The sequence below is a fragment of the Monodelphis domestica genome, chromosome 2, assembly GCF_027887165.1.
Source record: "Monodelphis domestica isolate mMonDom1 chromosome 2, mMonDom1.pri, whole genome shotgun sequence".
NCBI classification, from domain to species: Eukaryota; Metazoa; Chordata; class Mammalia; order Didelphimorphia; family Didelphidae; genus Monodelphis; species Monodelphis domestica.
The window spans coordinates 455,445,841-455,465,913 of record NC_077228.1 but is presented as its reverse complement, the minus strand read 5'-3'; the positions used below and the strand labels follow the sequence as shown (position 1 = coordinate 455,465,913).

The window sequence follows — 20,073 nt, the reverse complement described above, 5'->3', positions numbered from 1 at the left end:
GTAACAAAAAGTTGTCATCTCTATCCAAAGAAAATAAATTGCCAAGGTCAGGGACTATGTTTTGCTTCAGTTCTATATCTCCCTGAGAACTTACAACAGTAATCTTCATAGGTTTAATAAATATTTACTATTCAACAAAAGAATCACTGACTGAATGAATGAACCTTTTAGGGTCCTTCACTCACCCAAGGCCTTGTATACTATTTTCAAGATTTCCTGTTCTTACTCAGCATCCTGGCTGGGCCTAGGTCCAGTCACATGAGAACCTTCTAGTTACAATATTAATACTTTCTCTTATTTTCAAAACCCTGTCTCCAAATTTCCAGGCCTGAGTACACTGATTTTCAGACTGTCACTTTATTTGTCATTTACCAATAGTTCACTGATAACATCAGTAATCTTGACTAATATTAAACATTCTAGTATCAACCCTATCCCTACTAAATAGGACACACCTTTTAAAACAAATATTTTAATAAAGCCTTTCAAAATGGATCTAAAGACTCTAATCCCTATGCCATATATATCTTAATTCTCAAAATGTTCTTTTTCTTTAAAAAAAAAAAACCCTTACCTTCCATCTTGGAATCAATACTGTGTATTGGTTCCAAGGCAGAAGAGTGGTAAGGGCTAGGCATGAGGGTTAAGTGACTTGCCCAGGGTCACACAACTGGGAAGTGTCTGAAGCCAGATTTGAACCTAGGACCTAGTCTCTAGGCCTGGCTCTCAATCCACTGAGCTACCCAGCTGCCCCCAAAAAATGTTCCTTTTCTATTGTGTGACTATGAACTGAACAAGATCCATACCTAAGCCTAAAGAGGAGTTTATTAGCAACTTACTTTGGTGGAATTTCCTTAGGAGATACAAATCCATGCCATAAAATATTGCGCAGATTGAGTCCATGTGGAGAACCAATGAATACTCTGAGTATATTCATCTGATTAGGATAATGAGAACAAATTATGAGTCACTTAATATAACTTTGAATTTATTCTGTGTTTCATTCATGAATTTTTAACTTAATTGTTTCAGTTGATTTAGGATGAGGTAAATTTGTTAACTGTTAATAATAACTTATAATAAAACTTTAAAAGATATTATACAGAAATTTAGTTAATCAGTGCTAATTTTGTAGAATGCAGAGTGCCATAAAAGTCAGAAAACCTGTTTCTATTCCAGAGGAAAACCTGATTTCCTGTGTGAAATTAATGAAATCACTTAAGTTTGTATTTTTGTCAAAATAGTAATACCTTCTCAATAGCCTACATGATAGAACTGTTATGGTCCACCCTAGAGATTACATACATCTTCATTCAACAAAGCATTTCTTCATTCAACAAAGCATTTATTGTTAGTGTCAATAATACTATTATCAACTTACATTTTATAGCTTTCAAAATACTTTCACATTTAGTAGTAGTCTCTCGGTAACCAAGGATGATGATTGTCTTTGTGCGTTTTCATCTATGGTGTATAGATGAGTGTGCACAAAGACACTTGTGCGTGAAAGAGATTTAAGTGGAAAAGTCAATGCACAGAGACAGTCCCACTCTCTCGGCGTTGGAAGCCTGGGTCCAGTGGCACGAAAAGTCATTACACCTGGAGACTTCCTCAGCTGCACTGGATGGCCGTGTTGTCCTTTGTGCTCCAACACACCCTAAGCACTCCACAGTGCTTTGCTGCGTCGCCCTCTCAGCTGTTGAACCTTCTTATTGGTTTCTTCCTTCTGCTCCGCCGAAGCAGTCTTCACATGCTGGGTGAGCAAAGCCCTGGTTCACCAGGGGTCCACGACGACCCGATGGCTACCCTCACAAGGTTTAGCCGGCCTGTGGAAGCCGTTGCCCGGGGTGTGGCCTCTGCCGCATGCTAGCAGCTACTAGGAGCCACAAGTGAGAGCTGGGTGTCAGGTGGGGGTCAGAGACTGTAGAGCTGCCCTAGAAGGGCATGACAAGCCCTCCATACCAGAGATACTACCCCTTCCTGAACACCCCATACACCCCACTTACATATACTGAATATACAAATACAACAATGCATTTGCCCCTTTATATTCTTATATATGAATTCCTGGGAAGGGGCAAAACATTTGGCAAAACCTCTGTCTTCCCCTTCCTAGATAAAGATAAATAAACATATAGAGATCCCACACCACACATCATAGCCTGATGTGTATTACATATTAACTTAGCGATAAGGGATAGGCAATTGGATTTAAATGGCCTATGAAGGCCTATGTATGCTAGGAAGTATCTCAAGTCATATTGATAACCAGATCCTTCCAACCCCAAGCCTGGCACTCTTATCCACACAGCCAACTAGCTACCACAACTGCTAGTCTCTTTAAAAAACAAACTAGCAAATTTAAAAAACCATTTTAAATGTTGTTTAAATTTAACTGGTTGCATAGTTTAGATTCAAGGGAAGAACAATGCATTTCTGTAGGATTTTGAAATATGGGATATAGGGGACCACCAGTATTATTATAGTTTTATATTTTTTAAATATACACAAGAATTAAAGTACCTGGTTAGAACTGCTTCGCTGAGTGAAGTTCTGTTTTCTCCGAGATCAGGCATGTGACCCAAATAAATGTGGAAATACAGTTCACTAGAGAGATCAGGCATGTGACCCAAATAAATGTGGAAATACAGTTCACTAGAGAAAGTAAAGTCCAGGTGTAATATTTTGACCAGCATGGCACATATAAATATAACTGGGTTACCACTTTATCTACATAACTACTTTCACATTTAATCTGTACAAAATCCCTATGAAGAAAGTAGGGTAGATACTGCTAGATCAAATTAAAAGAGAAGTAAATTGTGACCCAGAATTGTGACATACAAAAGTCCACACCTAATTGGTACATTTAAGATTATAAAGGGAAACTCCTGACTTCTGACTCCTATGCTCAATTTTCTTCCCAATAAACCACTGATTAATTTGATAAATCATGTCTCCTACATATGATGAAGTGAATTTATAACTAATTTACAAATTATATCCAAAAAATAAAGTAGACTGTATATGCCACAAAGCTCTATATACTATTAAATTTTTAGATCATTCAAGATTAGGAGAAATAGCTATACATTGGATGAAGAAAGTGGAATTTTAAAAGGTTCCTAAACAGTAAATAAGTACAGTAGTGATAAGAAATGGGTAGAGATAAATGTAAGGTCCTTTAAGACCTTAAGAAAGACATTGACAAGAAGGAGCTAGGTTGTTCAATGGATAGAGCCAGTGTAATGGAGGCTCTTTTACTATGTTATTTAAGGTAAGAGTAGTACTGAAATGTTACACTAGGAAATAAGGTTTGAAGGAGAACTGGTATTTTCACTCCTCCCCCCTCACCCACTTTCTGTTGTCCTTCAGTTGATTTCAACAGCTCTTCAGAGAAGGTAAGTTACCAGCAGCTTCTAATAAATTAATTTTCACAATATAATACTATCAAAAGGGGTTTTATTTAAAGGAAAGAAGTTAGGGAGATGGGATAGGGCAGAGGGAATATAAGGTTTCCCTAATCTGTTATAAAAAGTTCAATATAAGGAAATATGGTTGATTTATCCTTAAGGGGAAATTGTTAATAACTTGAAAAGGGATCTTCAGAGCTATGCCCCAAATTTTTCCAAGGTTAAATTATTGGTCAGGAATTCAGAGCAGTCATCTGTTGGCTCCTCTCTCTTAGTTCAAGAGAGCAGAAGAGAAGTTTCATATGTTGACTTCCTTAACTGTCTTCTCTGACCAAATTCTTCTCTGGAATCTTCCCTTCTATCCTTGATGGACAGTCCTCCAAGCTTCCATTTCTTGCATCTGCTTGCAAGTCTCTCTGTTGTAGTAATCAGTTTCTCACAAAATCCTCCTTTTCCTTTTTAGCAAAATTATAACCCAGAATTTTGCCATAAACAATACTCATTATTTCACCATGAAGAATTCCTAACTGCCTATATTCTAAACTCTATTTTAACATATTCCATTACCCCAAAATAAAAAATCCTAACCTGTCTTAACTATTCCAACTATCTATTTTTATCCTAAGGTTTGGGATTAAGGAAAGAGGTGTGGGTCATAGAAATGCAATACAAAAATATGGTTTTGAACATAATAGTAAACAATGCAACAATTCAAAAAATATTTTGACAATGTAACTTTTTTATATCCTAATGACTATAGTTTGCTCTAAATAAAAGTTTCTATGAACAACTATTACTAATATTATATGAAACTTAACTTATATTATTTATGCTATACATCTGTCCTTAAGTCATCTAAGCTTCTTAACAAATTCCCTATCTTGCCCTAAGTGTTAGTCATTAAAACGCCAGTAACTTAACCTTCTATTGTTAGCATGTTAATTCTATTAGTATTTACAAAAGTAATTTTTTTCTATACAGATTTTACATATGTACAGTTATAACACAATTTTGTATGTGATTTCTGTGCAAAATCATGCAGATAAGAAAATTCCCTTTGTGTTTGAATTTTCCACAGAAACTCACAAGTATATCAGTATGAATTTTGTGTATATGTTACTATGAAATATAAATATACTTACCCAGTCCATGATACTCTTTTCCACATTGTGCTTATGTGTAGTTGTATATGTGTATGTACTTATATGTGAAGTTAACATGTATGACACATTCTTACATGGCATCATCACCATCAGTTCAAGATTTCAAAGTCTTTCCATGTCTCTGGTGTTGATTGTAAAAACATACATGCCTTGGGTTTTTCATTTGTGTAGCATACATGTGTTGTCTGTCATCTCACCTTGATTGAAGTCCCATGTTCTTTAATATACAGGAATATGTAGGCGTGTAAGCTTTCATATGTGTGTAAGATGTTTTCTACTTGTGCATGAGAATAAGTTTGAATTCTTCATGCAAGCCTGTCAGTATTCATGAGTTGATTCTTCATGCGTGGAAGTATGCTTTTTCATATGATAATCTTCATGTGTGGGTGTATATAGTATGTTATACTGTATAAATGTTTCAGGATGTATGTTGTGATTTTGAAATATGATACTATCTTATATTATTTGATGTTTGATTTCACAAGGGGTTTCATTTTGTGTAGATTGCTTCTTTAAGGTGTTCATATTAAGAGATTCTTTTGATTTTTGAATTTTTCTTGAGATAGAATTTCTTTTAACCCATCAGTTTGTATCCTTGTTGGTGTAGATAAAATGATAATTGATATAATTGTATTTTGCAGTCATGTCTTCTTATTTGAATAACTTTGTTTCCTTTTCATCGTTGTTGTAGGCAGAGACAATTTTCATTGAAGCTATAATCTTTATATATATATGAAGCTATTTCATTATTGTTTTTTCTGCAGTGCTTATTTCTGTTGTAATTTATATTCTCGTGTCTTTCTTTATGTTATTATATGCAATGCTTTCATATTTGTTTTTCTTGACTTTTTATATATAGCTTTCCATTTATAGGGACTGTTAAATATTGCTAGGGCTGTAGACAGTATTGCAGATTTTCCTTATGCATTTTCTTCATTGCTGGTCATATCTTTGGTATAATGTACATGTGAAGCATGAAACCATAGATCCTTGCCATCTACCTTTATTGAGGTAGAAGTTGTCATAACAACATTCAAGGGACCTATCCACCTTGGTTCTGTAGGTGATTCTCTATTAAAATTCTTGACATATACTTTGTCTCCTTGTTTTATCTTATGCAATGAGAAATCCAATGGTATGCTTTGTACTAGTAATCTTAGCTTTCTTAATTTTTCCAGCCTGTTTTGTATTTCAACTAGGTATTTATGAAGTACACATTCCCCTTTAAGCATCGATAGATATGGTCCTACCATGCCATAATGGTTGACCATATAACATTCTGAATGGGGATACATGCAAGTCACATCTGGATCTTGTTCTTATTTGAAACAATGCAAGAGAAATAACATATGTCCATTTCAAGTGTGTTTCTGAACAGAGTTTTCCTATTAATGTTTTTAATTCTGTGTTCATTCTTTCCACTTGGCCTGAACTCTAAGGTCTATAGGCATCGTGGAAACTGCATTTGGTTTTTGTATATTTCTTGCAAAATTTGGGAAGTAAAATGAGATCCCTTATCCAAGTCTATGGTATTAGGAATGCCATACCTAGGAACTATTTCTTTTAGTAGAGATCTCACTACTGTGGCTGTATCATTTTTCTTAGCGGGAAATGTTTCAACCCATCTCATTAGTCTATCCACAATAACCAATGTATACTTGTATCCCTTGTCTTTGGGCATGTTTATGTAGTCTATTTGTAGACATTGGAAAGGCATATGGCTTAGAGGTCTGCCTCCCAATGCTATGTCTTAAAATGTCATTGAATGTATTTTCTACATGTCATATGCCTGACAAATTCTAATGGCATTTGTTGTTATACCTGGTGCCATCCAGAAACACTGTACTGTATCCAAAATAGCTTGCACCCCAGAATGTCCTTTTGCATGGATCACAGTCCATAGATGTTGATATAATTTTCTAGGAAGAATCAGTTTCCCCCCATGAGCCACCCAAATGCCTTTGATTAATTTAGCACCAAGTTGCTCTTTCCATGACTGAACTTCATCTCTGTGGTAAGCTTCAGTAAGATCATGCCTGTCCACCAGAGAGAAATTCAGCACGCAGTAGGGACCAAATCTTGTAGCATATTTCGCTGTAATGTCTGCTCTTTTGTTCTCCAGGGATATTCTGTCTTTTCTATAAGTATGTGCCTTGCATTAGACTACGGCCACCTCTTTTGGAAGTTCTACAGCTTTTTATAAGATACTTTATTAGTTTGCCATATGCAACTGGTTTCCCAGCTGATGTTATGTACCCACTGTTCTTCCAAATAAGCCCGGAGGAATGTATGGTTGTAAAAAGATAAGAGGAATCTACATAAATGTTCATTCTTTTGCCTTTTGCCAATTCCAGGGCTTCGAGCAGAGCTTTTAACTCAGCACCCTGGGCACTAACATGACTTGGTAATGATGCATACCAAAGCATTTTATCATTGTTAACTACTGTAGCCCCCATGACCCTGTGTCCTCTATGAATGTGTGAAAATCCATCAGTGTATAACTCCATATCAGGATCACTAAGAGGTGTGCCTTTAAGATCTTCTCTAGGTTTATACATCATTTCCACAACTTGACTGCAGTCATGCAGTGGTTCTCCACCTAATGGGAAATCTGGAATCAGAGTAGCTGGGTTCAATGGCACACACCTATAAATGGTGATGTCGTTTCCTAACGAAATGATTTCATACTGAGATACTCTAGAATTTGTAAAATGCATATTCTGCAATCGTAGTCGTTTTTCAATTTGATGTGCAGAATATACATGTAACTTGCAACCCAGTACAATATCATAAGCTTTCTTCACCATAAGAGCAGCTGCAACAATGCTTCTCAGGCAATGCACCATTCCTTATGTGACCAGATCGAAGATAGAACTGTAAAATGCAACAGCCCTTAAGTTCAATCCAAAATACTGTGCTAGCATTCCAGAAGCAATGCCCTTAGCTTCATGGACATACAAATGGAACTCCTTTTTGTAATCAGGTATTCCTAATGCTGGAATTGTCAAAATGACTTCTTTCAACTTTGACGAAGCAGGTAGATGTTCTTTAGTTAATTTCAAAGGTTCTTTAACTTCTTTCTTTGTAAAGTCAGTCAAACACTTGGAAATATAGAAATACCCTATGATATGCTGTCTTGAGAAACCAGAAACCCCTAGAAATGCCCTAAAAGTTGTTTCTTGGTACTAGGGATGCCTTGCTTCTGTATATCTGCTATCCTTTTGCTTGAAATTTTCTTGGTGCCTCCTTCTAGGATAAATCTGAGATAGTCAACTTTTGGGAGTACACACTGGATTTTCTTTTTAGAGACTTTATGTCCTCTTTTATAAAGCTCTACTAATAACTTCTTTGAATCTTCCAAGCATGTCTTTGGATCAGGTAATGCTAATAATAAATCATTGACATAGTGTACCAGCTTGCTAGGCTTGAAAGTGATGTTAGCTAGATCTCTTTGAAGAAGCTGACAAAATATAGAGGTTGATTCACAACATCCTTGGACTAATCTGGTATAACAGAGTTGATTTTGTTCCCATTGGAAAGCAAAAATGTTCTGAAAGTCAGGGTGCAATGGTATGGTAAAATATGTATTGCTTAGATCTATCACTGTGTACCATCAGGCATCTGGTGGTATCTGTGTGATAATATCATTTGGTGAAGGTGTAACCGTGTATGTCTTCTTTATAAAGTTGTTCACTGCCCTAAGATCCTGTACAAATCTCCAGCTTTGTGTTCCATGTGCATTAAGTTTGTTTTTCTTAATAGCCAGGATTGGACTATTAAATTCAGACACTGTAAGTCTTAAAATGCCTTGTTCCAATAAGCTGTTTATAATTGGTGTTATGCCTTCAATGGCTTCTCTGCTCAATTCGTACTAAGGTATCTTAGGAGGTACACCATCCCTGACTTCTATTTTTATTGGTGTCACTGATTCTATTCTACCCACATCATTCTGGTGTTTAGCAAAAACCCCTTGTGGAATGTCATCTGGTATCTCATACATTGATGTCAAAATTTGAATTTGCTCAGGTTTTTCTTCCAATTGCTCCAGATATAGTAATGAGAAATGTTTTAGAGAATGTTTAGGCAGAGATGCAGGTATATCTTTCCAGAATGTTCGCATTGCAGGGTTGCCCCGATCTTACATAAAATCACATCCTAAAAGGTTATCTGGACATGAAGGGATCAATAGGAATGTATGATCAATGGTGAGAGGACTTAGTTTAACCATTGTAGTTTTGAGCTCGGGGACCTGCTGTATCTCTCCTGTAGCTCCAGCCACTGAAACCATACCCCCTATAGTAGTATCCCCTGGAAATATCTTTAGGACTGATTTTGAAGCACCAGTATCCACGAGAACTTTGAATTGTTTCTTCCCCACCTTAATCCATACATATGGTTCTGGTTTTTGTGTAGCTATTGAGTTAATTGCTAATGATTCATTCTACACTACACTGTTATCTTCTGTCACTTATATGGTTGAACCAATTACATCTTCTTGACTTAAATCATTTCCTAATTGATCTTCATTTAAATTTGACTGTATCTTCCTTCTTCACTGGAATATGAATTTAAACCATAAATATCTGTAATTTCATATAGTTTTACTTGGCCAGACCTCCCCCCTCCATTTAGAATGTTGGCTTCATGGAAATCTACTGAACCCTTGGCTATCATGGCAGTTGTTGTGCCCCCCCTTCTATCTGTATTTTTAAATCTAACTGCTGTTTCACTTCCAATACATTGAATATGGTTATCAATAATATCAACTGTATATTCAGCTCCATCTTCTTTTAGATTTGAAATTTCCAAGTTATTTAATGTAGGATGAAAAATTTCAGTTTCTGGGTTCAAGATAGATATTTTTTCTAGGGAAGTCTGTTACCATAAAGCTTTTTGAAGTTTTAATAGGTTCAAGTGGGGTGTTATATTTGTCTGTGATTTTATTTATCTTGTTTACAGCTCCTGAAATTGTATCTGCAATAGTAACATCAGTCTGTGCTTTCATTTGGTTATTACATTGCAGGGAATTGAAATTGTGTTTCACTGTTTCTTTTAATAGCTCATGATCATGTTTATGTAAGTTTTCATGAATTGTTGTGGGGTTTTTCCTTAATGGACTTCCCTGACCAGCAGGGTCCCACAAGGGAAGGGGCTCACCTTTGTGATGGGACCCGAGGAGAGGTAGGAATCGAGAACCAGGGTGGAAATGAAAGACACCGGACAAGTCAGTGGTTGGATAGGGCAGGCAATCCCTATGATACTCCTTTTGATAGGAAAGTATGAGTACAAAGGAACAGGAGGCGGAGGAGATTAAGGTAGGAAATGCAGGCCGAGATGGTTACAGCCTCGGGGAAGGAGAAGGTCAAGAGGAGAGAGACCTAGTCATTGAGGAGCCCATGTTAATGAGTTTGTCTTAGCCAAGGGCCGCATGGCCAGTTCAAGGTTACATTCACAAGCCTCATTGGTATAACCTTATGCTTGGAGACACAGTAGCCATACAGTCAATTATATTTCATAGATGTGAATATGCTTGGGATGCTACAATTGTTTTCCTCCTCAATTCAATCTCTGTGCCCATTTTGCACTGAAAAAGTTATCCAGATATCTCTCTATCTGTTCCCGGCTTTTTTTCATGACTGGTTACTATGCCCTTTCTGTCTGAGTCTTCAATATCAGCTTGTATCTGTGCAATTAGATTTTTAATCTCTTTATCTAATTCCTATACTTGTCTCTGCTTTTCATTCAATATTTGATTTGATTTACTACCATAACTTCTCACAGACCCAATAAATTCAGTTTTATGTTCCACTTATGCATTTTCTTTTCTCTTTATAATTTTTTGTTTCACTCCTGCAATTCCCTCATTGCTTGTCACATCCTACAATTCCTTTCTATTCCCAATGCCATGTTTATTTCTAAGTGTCTTAGATTCCTGGCTTCATAAATTTTGCCTTCCTTTTGATACCCCTTCTGCATATTTTGGTTTAGCCCGATTTTATGGCTACCTTCATGGCTTCAATGTTTGATGCTTCCTGATCATTTCTTAGTTGGCAATGCTAACAGCACAAGTTTGACTTTGCTCTATATTTTTCCCTGTGTGCCTTTATTATTAGATTCATATTTCTTCTTTAGATAGCAGTCCTTGATAAGGTGTCCAATCTTGTGACACAGGAAACACTTCCTTGTTTCTCTTTTGTCACCTGTTTTGTTGGAATGAGAGTCTAGAATATGTCTTTATGGTCTGTAAACTCTTAATTTGCTCAATTTATTTCTTTTTTAATGACTTTTCTGTGCTTTGCAATTTTTGCTTTAATTCATTCATTTCAGACTGCTGTTCACTGTGACTCTCCCATAAGTATGTCGCCTAATCTTGAAGTTCAGCTAAGGTGGCATTGTCATACTTTGGGAAGTAATTTCTAAAGAATTTTTTCAAATGTGAGTTGCAACCCCTAAGGAACTGCCTCCTCACATGTGCTACAGACTCCTCTGAATCCTGATCTATCCCCATTATAGACTCTGTCTCAGCTAACCGATCAATAAATATGGCAGAATGTTCATCACTTTCTCAATTTTACTTATCAAATTCACTTTCTTGATTTTACTTATCAAATTTACCCCATGCATTTGGTTTGGAGCAGAAAGACTTTATGACTTGCAGGAGATCTTCCCTGAATTTTCTCAAGTAAGCCATACTAGTAGGAGTTGCAAAATCGAAATCCTCTCTCTGCTCTTCAGCTGGCCAGCTTGTTAGGGTACTGTCTGTCCTGGTCTTCTGCACAAATTGCCTATGCCCATGAGGGCTAAATAATTCAGAAAAGAGAACTCTGCATCCTAAAAATCAGGTTCAAATATTTTAAACACCCGCTTCAATTCCATGAGCACTCGGTAGGGCTTGCAGAGAAATTTGGGGGACCTCAGTTTGATAGAATCAAGTTCCTGGGTGTAAGACTATTTGTGGATCTTTAAATGAACCATCCCAGCCAAGTCTGAAATTTTTGCAATGTCCCTAAATGGTAGTATCTTCTCAACATCATTGTTGACTTCCTTGCTATTTTATTATCTCCCATGGAGATGGGAGGTCCTAGTTTCAAATCTGGCCTCAGACACTTCCTAGCTGTGTGTTCCTGGGCAAGTCACTTAACTTAGCAGCAATTCTAAGACAGAAGTTAGGAGTTTAAAGAAAAAAAGACAGAGAACTGTCAAATTTAAGGGAATAAGATCCATCCTACCTGGGCAAAAGATACGAATAGACAGTTTTCAGATGATGAAATCAAAGATAGATATAGATATAGATATAGATATAGATTTAGCTATAGATATGTACATGAAAAAATGCTCTTAATCATTACTGATTAGGAAATGTAAAGCAAAACAATTCTGCGGTATCATCTCACATCCATCAGATTAGCTAAAATGACAAATGTTGGAGGGGATGTAGAAAAGTGGATACAGTAATATATTACTGGTAGAACTGTGTACTGATGCAACCATTTGAGATAGCAATTTGTAATTAAGCACAGAGAACTATAAAACTGTATATACCCTGAGATGGAGCAATACCACAGCTGTGTCTATTTCCAAAGGAGATCAGGAAAAAAGGAAAAAAGTCTATATGTTCCAAAATATTTATAGCAGTTCTCTTTGTAGTGGTATAGAATTAGACATTATGGGAAGTTCTATCAATTGGGGAATGGCTACACAAACTGTGGGATATGATGGTGATGGAATACTACTTCACTTTAAAAAATGATGAGCAATTAATTTTTTTTCAAGCTTGGAAAGAACTACATGAGGTAATGAAGAGTGAAACATGTAGAACCAAGAGAACATTATATATAACTATTTTTAATATTTGAAGAATAGCTTGTGAATGTTCATCTTCAGAGAATGAACTGAGAAATGGAAACACAAAAGATATAACCTATATATGCCAGATAATGCCTTCCATCATGTGAGAAAGGAGTAAATATAAATTTTTTAAAATAATTTCTCACACACACACAAAAACATAGACAAAGTTGTATACAGAAGAGGGAAACTAGGATGGCAAAGGGTCTCAAAGCATGTTACATATGTAATAATGGAAAATAACGACAGATGCTGGCCTAGATAAAAGGTGATTTAGAGAATCATGATCATTGTCCTCAAAAATATGAAGGATACATACAGAAAAAGGATTAGAATTATTCTGTATGCATAGCTATAAGTTACAGAGAAGTAAATTTTAGTTTAATGTAAAAATGACTTTATAAAATAGAACTGACCAACCACAGAATTTATTTCCTTCTAAATTAATAAGTTTCTCATCACTGGAAATGTTCAAGAAGTTGTTTGGCAGCCAGGATATTGTAGAAAGGATTTCTGTTTGGGGTATAAAATTAGGATAGTTGTCTTCTATGACCCTTTCTCATTCTAAGAATCTATATAATATAATTTTTTTGCTTTTTCTGAAACACTCTCAACTTAAAATGAAAAGTGAAAATGAAAAGATGAAAAATCCTACTATTTTATTTCTCTTTATAAACCACAGATGAAGAAACTTACCACAGATTGTCCAAACACTTCAGCAAGTTCCTTGGATACAAGTAAGTCTCTTAAAAGAAATGGACATTCCTTTCCAATCAGTAAAAATACCTACAATTCAAATAAAAGATGTTTTTGATAGGGAAAAAATACTTTTAACTAATCAACCTAAAAAGAAACAACAGTCACAATACAATATGTGTGCAAAAGATAAGAGGGAAAAGTCAGTAGGGAACAAGTAACAATTATCTGAATCACATCTTTTATATGACTCTGTCTTTAAGGTAGTCACTTATAGATATATGGGATGAGATTCAATGTATAATTTTCAGAGTAGTATTTGGCCTGTTGTAAGCCCAGTTTTCAAGACCCCTTAGTATTACTTTTCCTTAGACTAAAACTGCCTCCCCCAACCCCATAAAATATTTTGTTTTCCTGACCTATTTTCAAAAACCTTGAGAAGAAAGCCAAACTATAAGATAAGCTGAAGGAGGGAAAGTACAATCAGTTTCAAAAGTATCTTTTTGTCCTAGGCTAGGAATCCCATGATAGTCACAGATTTTTCTTGATCATGGGGGTCCTTTAGGGGTACGTAATATTGAAAACCATGTGCTCAAAATTGTGAACTTCACAGTCCCATCTTGTACAGGATTGGACAGAGGAAAGGAGGAGAATCTTGCATCAGGATTATTATAAAGGTCTGTGATTATACTTAGAAGAAGAGAGGAAATTTTTGCCCCAAGCAAGCTGTAGGTACACTCTCTTTTCTTTCCCTTCCCTTCCCTTCCTCTCCCTCTTTCCTATTGTCTGCTGTTTTCTCCAAATAAAGCCACTTTTCTCTGCGGGGTTCTTATCAAGTCTCTTGTCTGCTCATTAGAATGATTTCTGAGGGTAGGAGCCTCTCCAAAATTCCACTCCACACATAAACAACTAGGCAGTGCCTTAATGGATAATGCTTTTTTCTATTCCTGTTAAAGCAATTTTTAAACTACAAATGAATAATTATAAGCACTTACATTACCCAAAGCTCGTTCCAGACATGATGTTAATTTCATTAAACTAAGAGGAATAGCTTCAGGTTGCAGACTCTTCAGAGCAACAAATATTTCAGGAAACAACTATTAAAAGACAATAAATAATAGATGTTAATCCACACCAAAAAAAAAGCATTTCAAAACAACTAAATACTAAATAACTAAACAACAAACAAAAACAAAATACTATCCTCTTAAATTCAACCTCACAAATGGTTTCAGTGGTTAACTTTAAATGACTTTTAGACATCTCATCACTAAGGGGGATGGAAAGGAAATAAGCATTCATAAAGGTTTCAGAGTGCTTTACTAATATCCTCTCATTTTATCCTCACAATAATCATGAGAGGTAGTTGCTATTATTATCTCCATTTTACAGATGAGGAAACTGAGGCAAGCAAAGGTTAAGTGACTTGCTCAAACCTTGTTCAGTCAAGGAAAAATGATTTTTAAATTAGCCAGAAAGCATTTGAGGCCTCTCTCAACTGTGCCACCAGTTGCCTCTAATAAGTATTAGGGAAAAATAAAGATCTAGAATACAAGTGCTAAGGCATTCTTTTGACTTTTGTTTCTTTATACTCAGTTAATATTAAAAATTAATTGTAAAATAATCACTAAAATGATAAACAGAATGAAATAACTTTATATATTTAGTTCTTTAAGTATACAGATATGTATACATGTGTATATATATAAACAGACACACACACATATATATATAGTTGATAGCTTATTTTTAAAAATTTATTTAGAATATTTTTCCATGGTTACATGATTCATGATTTTTCCCACCTCTCCTCCCTTCCCCATCTCTGAGCTGACAAGCAATTCCACTGGGTTTTACATGTATCATTGTTCAAAACCGTATTTCCATATTATTCATATTTGCAATAGAGTAATCTTTTTAATGCCAAAACCTCAATCATTTCCCCCATCAAACCATGTGGTCAATCATATGTTTTTCTTATGCATAATAGCTTACTTTAACATAAATCATCATCTTTTTAAAATTAAAAAGGATTCTTTGAAAACTATGTAATTTCTACATATTACACAAAGCCATACCTCTGGAAAATTTGTCCACTGGCACCAAAAGGTATATCGAACTTCAAACTGTGCCTTTGTCAGGGAATATATGTGAGTGTGAACGGCTTCACATACAGGACCCAAGAGGCTTACACTCTTTAAGTAATCCACATTTTCTCCTTTCAGGATAAAGAAATGTTTTTTAGCACAATAGCTGCATATATTATATAGTTTCTCTAGATTATCAACTAAAATGGTTAAGAATAGAATTTCAAAGTTGGAAGGGGTCTTAAGTACAGTGTTTTTATTTTCAGAAAAGGAATTTAAAGTCCAGAGGATTTAAGAGCTTGCCCAAAAAGGCAGACATTCAGTAAAGAGCAGAGCTTAGTTTAGGAGGAAAATCACCTGACTCCTCTGCCCCAGTCTCTATACAGTATACCACATTGCTACCTCTCCCCTTCAACTATCTGTTCAATCAAGGGGAATCACCTTCAAATTAGCAAGAGCAGACCAAAAATAATTAAGGGGTTGAAACATGCAAGACAGAAAGATAACACCTAACTGCTCTATATTAATTCAGTGTTCTTAAGATATGATTACAACCACTATTTCTCTTTGAATTCTCAGAACTTAATACAGTATCTGGAACACAGCAAGCACAAGATCTTTGTCTCATATTTTACAGAAAAAATTGAGGGCATTAGCCATGAGCCCCCTTTTTTCCTCTTTCTCATTCATCACATCACACATAGCCACATTTTGCCACACTTTCTTCCTTCACCCCTATCTTACATGATGAAGTGGCCTTACTCCTTACCAGGTGTAACCCCCTTTACCTGTTCAAGTGATCTCACTTCATCCTATCTCCTCTAAAAGACTGCTCCCTCTGTCATCTTTCACTTTCTCTTTTTTTTAATCCTTACCCTCTGTCTTAGAATCAATACTGTGTTTTAATTCCAAGGTAAAAAAGTAGGAAGAGTTAGACAACTGAAGTTAAGTGACTCATCCAGGGTCATACAGCTAGGAAGTGTCTGAGGCCAAATTTCAACCCAGGATCTCTGGGTCTGACTTTCAAATCACTGAGCTACCTCACTGTCCCTCTTTCATTTACTTTTAATCTCTCCCTGGCTCCTGGTCCTTCCCTATTGCCTACAAACATAGCCACATCTCTCCTGTCCTGAAAAAAATCCTCACTTGATCTCTCCATCCCTAGTAATTCTCCTATTTTTCTTCTGCCTCTTTTAGCTAAATTTCTTGAAAAGGCCATCTACAACAGCTACTTCCATTATCTTTCCTCTCACTCTCTTCTTAATCTCTAATGGTCAGGCTTCTAACCTTAATCATTCTACTTAAACAGCTCTTTCTAAAGTTAAAAATGACCTTTTAGTTGCCAAATCTAATAGCCTTTTCTCAACCCTCATTCTTTTTGACCTCTTTACAGCTTTTAACCCTGTTTATCACTCCCTTATCCTTGATAATCTCTTCTTTCTAGATCTGAGGGACACAATTCTCTTCTGGCTTTTCCAGTTATCTTAACCCCTTCTTCTCTGCCTCCTTTACTGGATCCTCTTCTAGACCATGACTTCTAATTGTGTTTCCCAAGGTTATGTCCACTTTTCTTTTCTCCTTCTATACTACTTCCTTTGGTGAGCTCATCAGTACCTCTGGATTTAATTACCATCTCATGCTGATGATTCTCAAATCTATCTAGCCTGCCCCAATTTCTCTGCTGATCTCCAAACTCACATCTCCAGCTACTGTTCAAGAAATCTAGAACTGGATGCCCAGTAGACATCTTAAATTCAATATATACAAAATAGAACTCTTTATGTTTCCCCCTAAGCCTTCTCACCTTCCCTATTATTGTAGAAGACAATATTATCCTCCCAATGGAGGCAGAAACACAATACATACAAACCTGAATCTGTATAGCATATACATTCAGCAAGTATTTTCCAGCATATTTCACCATGTTGAGACACAAGGCTATTGATATCACAGCTTTCTTTCGTGTCAAACCCAAGTCTGCAAACCATGTCATATACTGGGGGAGACAAGCATGTAGTAATGGAGTCAGTTATTGACATCTGGAATATAGGATATGATAGATACTCATTAAAGGAAAGACAAAAAGAAAACAAACATAAAATGACAGTAAACCAATTATGTTGGCTTAAAACAGACATAAAGAGAAACATATTAAATGCTTAAAATATTTAGGTAAGATGGAATTAAAATATTAATTCCTAAAGATATTTTAGTCACGATCTCAAGTATTTTTATGAATTATAACAGAGCATTTCTCTCAATTTTCTAAAAATGTCATTTCTGTAATGCACAGTGAATTGTATACATAGGTACTTAAAAATGTTAACTGAATTCAGTATTCCTGAACTTCCATTTCTTCAATGATAAAATGAGGGCAACAGTATAACCTACTTGACAGGGCTTTTGTGAAGATCAAATGAGAATAACATATGAAAAAATCTTTTCAAATCTTAATATGCATTTCTTTTCATAGGTAAGGAAAATGAAGTGCAATGAATTATTATGAAGACAAGGAGCAATATGAAAAGAATTAGCAACCTATTAACCAGTAAACCAAAATTTCATTTAGTTTCATTCTTGTCTAAATTAAATCTTCAATCTTCATGATATACTCATGGCAAGACAAAGTCATCTCCTGTCCCTTCTTACAAGACTTATTCTGAATATTAGACATGGCTCTCTACTTTACTGTATGAACCCACTGAATGGTTTTAAGTGGAACTGATGAATCTAAAGAAGCAATTAATAATAATTCATTTATATGTACTTAATGGCTAAAACATTTTCCTCATAACAACCTTATAAGGTGGGTAATGTCAATAATAACTACAGTTTTACTGATAACTAAACAGTCTCAGAAATATTAATAAAAATGATACAATTGAGATGAAACTACTTTATATAGTTCTTAAAATATATATCTATGCATATACAGTTATTAGTTTCCTTTAACATAAATCATTTTGTATTAAAAAGGATTTTTTTTTTAATTATGTGACCACATAGCCAGCCAATATGTATCATTCATTCATTCATCCATTGAAGTGTTAGTGCCAGGACTCAAAAGCCAATCTTCTGGCTAACAAACCCTGAACACTTTCCACTGCATCAAATGGGATGTTCTTCTTTGTATGAAATATATAGAGTTGATGTGCTTCCATTCCCAAACAGTATCATACTTCTTCCTCTCAATTGAATGTCAATTTTATTAAAACAAATAATTAATATTTCTAGAAAACAAGATGTGCTTCTTCCCAGAGTTATTTGTATTTTAAAAGGGGTCTCCTGGCAGAAAGGTCTTCAAGACTTATAGAATTAAAATTATAATGCTGAAATAGCAGAGGATAGATTTTGTTTGAAGGAAGCATCAATTAACTAAATATTTATCAAGCAACCACAGCATTGTACTAGTCGCTGAGGATACAGATAAAAGGGGCCAATTCCTAATCTCTGCCTACTAGGGCAAACTCTTTTAATCTCCTTTAATTTATATATGTAGGGGGCAGCTGGGTAGTTCAGTGGACCAGGCCTAGAGACTAGGTCCTACATTCAAATTTGACCTCAGACACTTCCCAGCTATGTGACCCTGGGCAAGTCACTTAACCTAGCCTTTGCCTAGCCCTTACCACTCTTCGGCCTTGTATTGATTCCAAGATAAGGGTTTAAAAAAAATGTATTCCAAAATTTGCTGCCCTGGTAAGATTTTTTCTATATACATATATATATATATATATATATATATATATATACATATATATATATACATATATATATATACATATATACATATATATACATATATATCTATATACATATATATATAACACCTTTACACACATAAATATATAAAATTTGTACATCATATAATACAGGCAAATGTTACATTACATATATACATATACATGTTAACCTTACAGAAAGCAGCAAATTTTAGAATACATGCATGTATTTTGTAAGCATATATTTTCCAAAATTTGCTCTCTTGTTGGATTAGCACATACGTATGTATATATAGTAGCATATAATTTTTATATGTATATATAAATAGTAAGCAGGGTTATGACACACACACAAACAAATATAAGTTCTTCGAAATTAACATAAAGAGTCCTTGAGGGCAGAGGTTGAGCATTTGCTTTTAGCACAAGGTTTGGCACATAATAAGCCCTATTGATTTAAGCCACTCCTATGTCCAAAACAGCTCAGTCTTCCATAGGAAAATGTCTAAAGAGCAATGGGTGACGATGGTAAAACTTCAGAACTTTCACTGACCTTCCAAAAGGTCTGTGAGAGATTTCAGAGGAATCCGAGAACAAAAATTACATCTTTATTTTCACTAACCTCTAATTGAAATCTACCATTTTCTTCCATCATACATTTTAAAACAACATTATTCTGAGAAGGGTTTCACAGTCTTCACACTGCCAGAAGGGTCCATGACACGCAAAAAAAGATGAAGAGTCCGTCCAGGATAGACCGGCCGACACAAACTCAAGCTCCCCGGCTTATCAGGCGAAGCTAGGGAAGCAGCGGTACTGGGAGGTGCCACATTTGCTACGCCTGGGGTTTCGAGACGACCCACACCACCGAAGAGAAGGGACCAACACTAAGAACCATCACAATATTACACCATACAGCAACATTCTTCTCACTATCTTTTAGCCTGAGAGTCTCGCGAGATTGACGTTTAGTAGCCGAGTTATCCCCACCTCTTCCCTTTCTTCCTCTGTCTCCGGCACTTCCGATTTCCGGCAGTGAACGAAACCGGCGTTATGACGTAACTTCCGCATCCTCTGGTTTCTCGCGCCTACGAAGCACGTGATCAATCCTTCTGCTTCGCCTCCCCCTCCCCCCCAAACTCCACTC

General features: G+C 35.7%; 1 protein-coding gene and 1 long non-coding RNA gene across 15 annotated transcripts in view; one reads left to right on the top strand and one right to left on the bottom strand.

The window, feature by feature from the left end:
• Positions 1-18,198, top strand: part of LOC107650985 (uncharacterized) — a 28,330-nt gene extending 10,132 nt beyond the window's left edge. Inside the window, exons 2-3 of the long non-coding RNA XR_001627238.2 lie at positions 13,107-13,161; positions 17,681-18,198. This is a non-coding gene — a long non-coding RNA (uncharacterized LOC107650985). The remainder of the gene's footprint in view (positions 1-13,106; positions 13,162-17,680) is intronic.
• Positions 1-20,073, bottom strand: part of ERMARD (ER membrane associated RNA degradation) — a 108,670-nt gene that overhangs the window by 57,356 nt on the left and 31,241 nt on the right. For 6 of the 14 annotated variants that reach the window (XR_008916724.1, XR_008916725.1, XR_008916726.1 and 3 more), the window contains exons 1-6: positions 19,549-20,066; positions 17,078-17,246; positions 15,199-15,338; positions 14,116-14,217; positions 13,121-13,210; positions 840-937 (exon numbers count right to left, since the gene is read on the bottom strand). Coding sequence is in view for 10 of the 14 variants with exons in the window: in XM_007484938.3 (XP_007485000.1) it covers positions 840-937; positions 13,121-13,210; positions 14,116-14,217; positions 15,199-15,338; positions 17,078-17,246; positions 19,549-19,581 (632 nt within the window). In the remaining 4 variants the exon portion in view is untranslated. Of the gene's footprint in view, positions 1-839; positions 938-13,120; positions 13,211-14,115; positions 14,218-15,198; positions 15,339-17,077; positions 17,247-19,479; positions 20,067-20,073 lie in introns of those variants that run through there. The other 8 variants (XR_463201.3, XM_056819062.1, XM_007484935.3 and 5 more) reach the window with 8 other exon arrangements.